This window comes from Thalia democratica, unplaced genomic scaffold (genome assembly GCF_965202585.1).
Source record: "Thalia democratica unplaced genomic scaffold, ktThaDemo2.hap1.1 HAP1_SCAFFOLD_152, whole genome shotgun sequence".
Lineage (NCBI taxonomy): Eukaryota > Metazoa > Chordata > Thaliacea > Salpida > Salpidae > Thalia > Thalia democratica.
The window spans coordinates 34,821-43,705 of NW_028139295.1; the positions used below are offsets into that span (position 1 = coordinate 34,821).

Below are 8,885 nucleotides of genomic sequence, written 5' to 3' on the forward strand. Positions count from 1 at the left end.
TTTTTCTCTAGAGTTTTTTCGTTTAGACTTTAAACTTTTAAAGTAAATGTTTTATCTAATTATAAACATGCAGTTTATAGTTTGTTTTTTCTTTGTAAATTTTGGGATTAGTGTTTCTTCATTCTTTAAATAAAATGTATCTTAATCTAGCAAAATCTTCCGGTTGTATTAAATTAGTTTGTAATCTTTGTCAAAGCTTGGTTAAATCTCATTTAGGGTACCGTTAAGAATTCAAAACCTTACGTTAAAATTTTTTTGTTGCTAATGTATTTTTAAAAGGTTTTATATCATGCGAGCAGTTCATGTAGATTGTTTGGAAAATGTTTTTGAATTATCTGCCATAAAATGTTGATACAATAGTTCATACTTTTAGTTGAACTTAATTTATTTTCTTTTTGTACAAAGTTTGAAAATTACTCAGAAATCTTTATTTTGTACTAACAGCTAATTAAATGTTTTATTAAATTTAAATTATGTTTACCTTAGAAATAAGTATACAGGCTTGACAATGCATAAGCGTGTGTAAAACCTAAATAAAAGTTTTTTTATGAAAACATGTTTAATGATTTTACTTTTTTGGTATTAACTAAAAACTAAATTATGATTAAGAAATACTTTAACTAGTGTCGTTACGAGATAAAGTTTAAGTGAGTTGCAAGATAGTTAAAAGCTTTTATCTTAGTTAAATATTTTTAATCATGCTCAAGCGATAAAATATCCTATTTAATATAACTCGTTGTAAAATAACAGTTTTAAACTTAATAAAATAATTATTAAAACACTTTTCTTTGTGATTTTATTTATTTTAGTAAATGTTGATTATAACAATTAAAGAACGACATTTGAACCAAAACCAAAAATGTTTTTTTTTTTTAATCAGATTAAGTTTTACAATGTAACTACTGTAACAAAGTCACTTTTTGCGTTACAATCTTCAAGTAAAAAAGCAGAAAAGAAAATTTTTCCTGATTTAATTTCAGTAGACTCTTGTAGTACTTCATAAGTATTTTTAGATGAACTATTTCCATTAACTACTCTTGCATTCCAAAACTGAAAATAAAGCTATTTTTACGGATAAAGCATTAATAAAAATTTGTTTTTATTAATTTGTCTATTTTTGTGCACTCTTAAGTTCCTGTAATGATTATTGTTAATTTTTGAAACAGCTGTAGCTTATTAGAAAAATTAAGACGTAAAGATTAAATGCTTTTTTAGTGTAAAGATTTTCATTTTAGATTAGTTTTTATGAATTCGAAACAAATTGTAAATTTCAAGCCTGTTATAAAATCATACTAACTTAAAACTTTAAGTGGTTAATATTTAAAGTTAAAACATTATAAAAGTATATAGTTTTCAAAAAACTAACTCTAGCCTCTGCTTTACAGTTGAAAGTTACCCTTGTAAGCCTTTGATTTTCGTTTTTACTTGGCTGATTGAAATCTATTTCACCATTAACAACAAAATGAACATTTACAACAGCATTATCGCCCGATGTTGGTTGTCTGGAAAAAAAAAGTTTATAAAAGTAAAAAAAAACTAAGCAGTTTAGTTTCAAAAGTATACCTTTTAAGTTATTAGGATTTATGTAAAATATAACCTTAATTATAAACATCAACTTGTAGCTGAAAAAGTAAGTTGTAAAGAACTTTATTTATCCTCTTTTTTTTTTGGATTTTGAAGATTTGTAAAATTTAACAAAGACAGTTCTCAAAGTCCTTATTTGAACCCCTACATCGTTAACCGACGGTATATTAATTGTTTTTAAATTTAAAAATAACTTTATGAGTAAATAGTGTTTTTGACTCCGATGAGATTAGATTTAAGAAAAAAACTAAAAACTAAAATAAGTGATTAATATGTTTTTAATAAGTCTTTTGTAGAGGAATAAGAAAACTAAAACTAGCAAAGTGGTATTACTTTTAACTTACCTTAAATATAATTTAACCTTTTCTAAGATGATATCCATGAAAATATTTTAAGTTTCTGTCATATGTTTTTTATAACAGTCTTAGATGAAATCTTATGATGGTCTTTGTGTTTAACAATTATTAAAATGTTGTCATGTAGGTAAAAACCATCGTTTGTAATTTTATACAGATAACAATTATTTTATAAATTTAAGAACACTATTTAAACCGTTTTATAACTTGTAGATATCAAACTTGTAGATATCAAACTTGTTTCAAATACAAAATTATTGTAGATATACCTTGAAAAACAACTATTTTTCATGTTTAACAAAATAAATATTTTTATAGCTTTTCTAATTATATACCTTCACTTAGAAAGTAAAGTTTTTCTTATTCTACTTAAGGTAACAACACAATTTACTGAATATAATAAGAAAATAAACGTTTTTCTTAGCTTCAAAAGTTTTCTTTTCGACGAAAATATAAAGGTTGCAAACTTTTTTGACCAAAAAAAAATAATTTGTTATGATCTCGAAATATGGTAAAAATTAATTGACAGTAAAGTAATGTATCTTTTGGATATATATTGTTTATTGAGCGATAAAAAAGCTCTCAAAAAATTGGGTCTAAGAGCCGGTGTACAAAGAAACCTTTTGGTTATCGAGTCGTACACCACATCATATTACATGCGTCTAACAAATAATGTTTTTAAATTAGTAGAAAACAGTAAAAAATATTCTAGTAGACTAAAATAAGCATTTTTTATCAAGTAAATATAAACCAGCGTTTCCCAATAAGGGCCCCTTTTTGTGCAATATAAGTAAGAGCGCGAATTTGAAAACTCGGCTAGTTACAGAATTTTAAACAAAACTAAGTTACACTATATATTTTAGGTTTGAACAGGCAGTTAGTTTTTTTACTTTGTGCAAAAGGGCGATTATGAATATATTTTGGGCAACCTTAGTCTAAAAATTTTTTCACAGTTTTAAAAATATTTAAACCGTTATGCTAAAAGTAATAACTGCAAACTGATTTTAAAACTAACAGTTCTAAAGTAATTTAAATGAAGCTTATATTTTCAGTAACAATAAGAAAAAAAATTATCTCATGATTCTTTTTTTATAAAGTATTTCTTCGAACTAAAGTTTTAATTAAAGTTATATAGTAACGCTTTAAACTTTAAAATTTAATTTTGTCTCAAAATTATTTAAAGTAATATCTGTTTCTGTGTTTTTATCATAGTAATAGTTTTAAAAATAAGCATATATGCATGTTCATTAATACTATTATACTAAGTCTGATCTTTTTGTTTGTGTTAGATTAAACTAACATTATAGATGGTATTGTTGGTGGTACAGGAGTTTCAGGGTTTGGTTCATTACAACCTATTGTGCTACCTACTTCTAAGTTTGATAATATTCCTCCACACGGAACAGATAGATCATTTAAACCGTTGTTCTATCAAATTTTAATTATATTCAATAAATTAACTAGTGATACATACTGTAAATTGCTAGTTCTTGTAGTTACTTTCATTATAAGGGTAATTTCAGCTAGTCATAAAACTTTTTTTATAACTTTCAAATATAAATATATATATAATGATTAAAACTAATCTATACTACCATGACTTTTTGTATAACTTGCTAAAATATTTATTAAGCTACAATAAAAAAAATTACCATTAGAGTAATATCTCTTTCACGCTTGTTTTCTGCTATTATGACGTCAAAGCATGTAGAGTAAAGCTCATTTTTGTTAAACTCCCATAACCACACAAAAGTGTACTCACCTGGTAAAAATTTTAAATAATAATGAACAGTAATATATTGTCGTGAATACATTTATAAAAATAAAAATGTTTAATGTATAACGTAAAAAGGTACGTAAATAAAATGCTTTACAGTTATAACTATGGTGGCAAAACGTTTTACGACTGAAGTAAGCGAATTAAAACCTTGTTCAAAATCATCAGGAATATTAAAGCTGTAAGTTCCCATTGACTTATCTCGGTTTTCGCAAAAAGCAGGAGCATTCATATATCCAGGTTTCGGGTATTTAGTGTGATCATCAATGTTCACAGACCTTCCCAAGTCAGATACGAGAAGCTGTTTGTAGTGAGCAAGAGGTTCATTAGTGTTTGCTCCTTTTCTACCGTGGTAAATTGCATTACCATTGTCTGGCAAGGATCCTCTTCTTCCACAAATTCCATGGCGCTGAAATTAAATTGTATTTAAAAAAGCGTTTATTTTTTTCTTAACAGTATTTTTCAACGTTAACCAATAGTGAATTGATAAAAAAATATTATACTGAAATTGTAACAGTTGCTATCAAAAATAATTTTGCTGATCTTAAAAAAATATATACATTCAAATATATTTAGCACGAACAACTCTACTTGTGTGCATAGTCGTCTGCATAGGTATTTTATTAAGTACAGGAGAAGCTTACTAAGAAGTTAGAACAACATTTTGCAACCAAGTTTAATGTCTACTGTAGCTCAAAATAAGTACAAAAAAATCTTCTTTTTTTTTGGATTATTTTAGGTTTTAATTTTTACGACTTTATTTTAAAAGTTTATGAAGTTCATAAGCCTGGGTTTATTGTTTAAAACAAAGTTTTATTAACAATTTTTTAACGAGTTTTTCTGAGTAAAGCGTCTTTCTTTGTCATTTTAATTATTTATTACCTAGTAAAAAATTTAATCTTTTGACTTAAATATATATGCAGCTTAAAACGCTTTAATTAAGCAAGTATATGTATTAACTTGATTAACTTATGTTATTAGTCTAAAATAGTGAAACGTCGGTGACTTCAATAATTTAATTAGTTTTAAAATTTTTGTAATTAATTTACATCAAGCTTTTTTCGTTTAGATCTTTAACAATTAATACTTAAAAAATTAAAAATATACATTACGGAACATTTTGAAGCGTCTCTATCAATATTTACTAGTTGTGCAGTGTTTTGTGCTATTAAAGACAAATAGTTTGTAACAGTCTTAGACTTAACTTAAAATTGTAGATTTTATAGATTCAAATTAAGTTAGTTGTGGTTATAAAAAAGTTGGTTGTAAGTAAATAGTTCACATGTATTTTTATCATTACAATTTTTTTTCAGTGCAATGTAATTTAGTATTAAAATATAACTTGTTAAGTTACTTGACAAGTAAAACCGTCAAAATTTGTTTTTAAAAGTCGTTTTTACACTTCAAGTTTACACTAAAGTTTAAATTTTACAAACAAACAACCTTCATTGGATGAACTAGCACTACTTGTTGTCCAGGATAGTAAATAGCTTTTGGGTAATTTCGAGAATAACTTGATCCGCTAAGTGTCGTCTTGCACGCCGTTGGAGCTTGTGATGGCCGGTGATCAAAACCTTTTTTTTGTAATAAAGACATTTTCACACGATAAGATAAAAGTACTGCTTTGTTTTTTTTTGTTTTTGATTTTATTTAAGTTACTATGTAACATACAATTAAATACGTATAATCGATTAAAAAAAAGTAAAAAAATCGGAAAATTAATCAAAGACGTCTAGTTCATTATAAACTTAGTAAACTTAGAATTGGATTGAAATTTTTTATAGGCCATAATTCAAATAAAAAATGTAATATAATCTATTGCAGTTGTAATAATATTTTGTTTGTAATTTTGATCAAATTTTAAACTATACTAAATTCTCAACAAAAACATAACAAAAACTTTAGTCATAAAAATAAAAACTTTAGCAATGACAATAGCTATTAGTAGTTTTAATTATTCAAAAGTTTATTTACTTATAGAGTAAAATATTTTATTAATATTAACCTCTATCAGATCCAAAAGAACCCTTTTGTGCAAATCTTTCAGAGTCTCTCGCGAAACCCCTACATTTTTCTGGATCCCAGTACCTACCGTTTTTCTCAGTATAATCAGCACATGCTATCCAACTGTGGCCAGAAGTTTTGGAGGCATACGCTAGTAGTACAATTAGTGGTACTAAATACATGGCTATGAAACTAAAAGTTGGTTTAGTTAAATCAAAAGTTTAAAATATACAACAAAAAATTCAACTTATGTCTTTTTAAATAACCAAAAAGTTTGTTGAAACAATTGTGTTTCAATTATAATAATTTGTCAAACAAAACTTATCTATCAACATTACTGTTTGAAAATTTGTAAAACTTAAATAAAAATAATAAATATACTTTTAGTTTTAGTGTCAGTTTAAGATTGTATGCATTTAACAGAATATAAAAAACTTAAAGTTTGCTACAACAGTAATACTCAAGTTGATTTATTATAAAATTAAAGCTTTATATTTCTTATTATGTTTTACCGACTTAATATTCAATGTTGTTCTTCGCTTTTATATTCAAGTTATTACTTTCATGTCATGAACGGATTTCTTAACGTTTTTTATGTCAAACTGCTTGTTTTAACGTTTTAACTTAATCAGGAAGTGTTTTTTACTTTGTGTGCATAAAGTTCTTGAGAAACGTTAATTATTGTGAATTTAAGTAGGTCACAGTTTGTTTATTATTAACGAACAACTTAAACTATTTTTATTCTATAACTAAATATGTTATAATATTTTTTCATTATATAATTACATCAAGTTAAAAAATATAATGACACGTAATAACTTCTATTGTTTTTTGTGTCACCTAACAGATGATATTCTTTTTAATATGTTTTATTTTAATAGTTTCAAAAATTTGATTGACTAAAAAAGTTTAGGAAGAATAACTTTGTTTGATGAATTTGTTGTATATTCAATATTAATGTATTAAGATTTAATTTATTTAGTTTGAAATTTTAAACGAAAACAAACTCTTATGCTTTTTTTCTAGTAGCCATTAAGTTTAGTTTAACGGAATAGCTGAAGTTTCAAGATTGATGAGTACTTACTTTGTATCTTTAAATGCAATAGTAAGTTAATTTACCTTTAATGTATATAATATATAAAATACTTTGTACTTTAATTAAACTCAAAAATAGTTTAATTAAAACATCATTACCGTTTAGCATACACTGTCAGAATTATGACTGAGTAAATCAAAATGAGTCAAATAGTACTAAATCATTTCTATTACAATTTTATTATCTACATTTATTCTGTTCAAAAAATAAATTTATGTAGTTTTGATTTATAATACTAAATAGTTGACTCGATTCACTTGTTTGGTAAATATATTAAATGTTAGTCTATTGCATAAGTGCTACTGTGTTTTATTTTATGATAATTTTTTGTGCTAAGCAACTTTACTTATCTGGTTTACTATTATTTGTTAGATCAATCATTTAAAATCATTAAAGCTGGCCTTAGCGTTAAAAGGAGTTTTACTTATAAACAACAACTCTTTTTTTAACACTTTCAACTAAGTTCCTTATACATGTTTTTTTTTTAATATCCAAAAGTCTTTATTATTGAGGTATCAATTGTTGATTAGAATGTTACATTCTTCTTCAAGAATTTAAACATAATTCTATTTTTGTTTTTATTCTACTAAGAATTTTTTTTTAATTGTTGATTACAACTTATTTTTAAACCGTTCAGAAATATACCTTTTTTTGTTAGGTTCAGTCGTAGCTGTTATATAAGAAGTTGTTGGCATCAGCAGTAAACTTAGTACATAAAAAAGTAAATTTTAACGTGGTTCATATTTGTTTGTTTAGCAATCTACATAATCTGTTAATGTCTTGCTTCATATTTCTAAGCACGTATACAAGTATTCTTTATCGAATGCACCACAGTATTCTTCGTCAAACAACTTATTTACAATAATCCGCTCTAAACAAGCTTTTTTGTTAACAGTATTATCCATATATATAATTGATGTTTATTTAACCTTAACATACGTTTTAGATGAACTTTGACTTTTACAAAAATTAGGAACAAACCAATGAAACAAACTTGTAATATTCTATAGATATGTTTTTGTATTTTTTTAAACTAAAACTAAGCTCATCACTAAGTTTAAAATGACAAAACATGTTCTTTTTTTGTTTTTGAAAATAAAAAAAGTAACATCTAAGGTTTTTTAGTTAATAAAATTTGTACAATTTCAGTAATTAAAAACAAATGACTGTTTTATCAACTTAATAATTAAATCATACTTAATAGATCATACAAAATCCGATTGAATTCAAACCATGATGTAAAAAAAGAGTGATGTTTTGCTTTTAAGAAATTAAACCATAAATAAAACATAAATGTTAACAACAAAAAAAAATAATAGAACATATTTTATAGCAACTGATTTATTAGTGATATATGTTGGTCAAAATGTTAATAAACTTTATGGTTTTTTTTTTTTGCTTAGTCTACATTTGATTTAAACTTATACAACCCTTAAATTTAAAAAAAAATCTCCAAACCTAACTATTGTTTTATATAGCTAAAAAACACTTTGAAACAAATTAATTTAGCTTTTACAGATGGATATAATAAAGTTTATGTATGTACAGCTTAAAAAACAAGAGAGTTAATTTTGAAAAAAATTATAACTCTTATCGAATTGATATCAGAAGCTTGTTAATAATTTTAAACTTTTTTTACAAAGTATGATTAAGTTCTAGTATTTTAAGCGCTTTATTGTATTTTTGAACTTTTTCAAAGTTTATAAAAGCAGTGGATTATTGATTGCTGAGCTTTTTTCTAATTTATTTGAAAGTTAGGTATGTGTTTTATTATATCATAATAGAAAATTGTATAAAATATATTAAAGGGTTTTTATTAATACTTTGTATTCTGTCCTAGACAAGACATTAAACTGTATCCATGGTGTATGGTTCAATAACCAAAAGGTTTTTTAGTACACAAGGCCCTTGTAATAAGCTATTTGTGCGCTTTTTATTTTGTCGTTCAATAAACAGTATATTCATAATATATTATGCTACAACTTTGTTTTAACACAAAATGTTTCTGTTGTATAAAAAAAAGCTTGTAATAATGGTGCTAGACTAAACAAGTTTAACAACGTAGTTT

The 8,885-nt window shown here is 24.8% G+C and overlaps 1 protein-coding gene across 1 annotated transcript; it reads right to left on the reverse strand.

The window, feature by feature from the left end:
• Window positions 1-1,270: 1,270 nt before the first annotated feature.
• On the reverse strand, window positions 1,271-5,903 carry LOC145845744 (uncharacterized). The gene is made up of 7 exons (XM_082952812.1): window positions 5,723-5,903; window positions 5,161-5,291; window positions 3,868-4,126; window positions 3,593-3,702; window positions 3,241-3,368; window positions 1,367-1,502; window positions 1,271-1,276 (listed from the first exon to the last, which is right to left on the reverse strand). Exons 1-7 carry the CDS (start codon window positions 5,901-5,903, stop codon window positions 1,271-1,273), a joined length of 951 nt encoding a protein of 316 aa, XP_082808938.1.
• Between the last annotated feature and the right edge of the window lie 2,982 nt (window positions 5,904-8,885).

What these genes read in the sequence shown, in the direction of transcription:
- LOC145845744 (XM_082952812.1), bottom strand. Translation starts at nt 5,903, where the DNA reads ATGTATTTAGTACCACTAATTGTACTACTAGCGTATGCCTCCAAAACT. An exon ending in TTCTTTTGGATCTGATAGAG is followed by an intron (nt 5,292 to 5,722) that starts GTTAATATTAAT and finishes TACAAAAAAAAG; the next exon opens with GTTTTGATCACCGGCCATCA. An exon ending in TGCTAGTTCATCCAATGAAG is followed by an intron (nt 4,127 to 5,160) that starts GTTGTTTGTTTG and finishes ATTTAATTTCAG; the next exon opens with CGCCATGGAATTTGTGGAAG.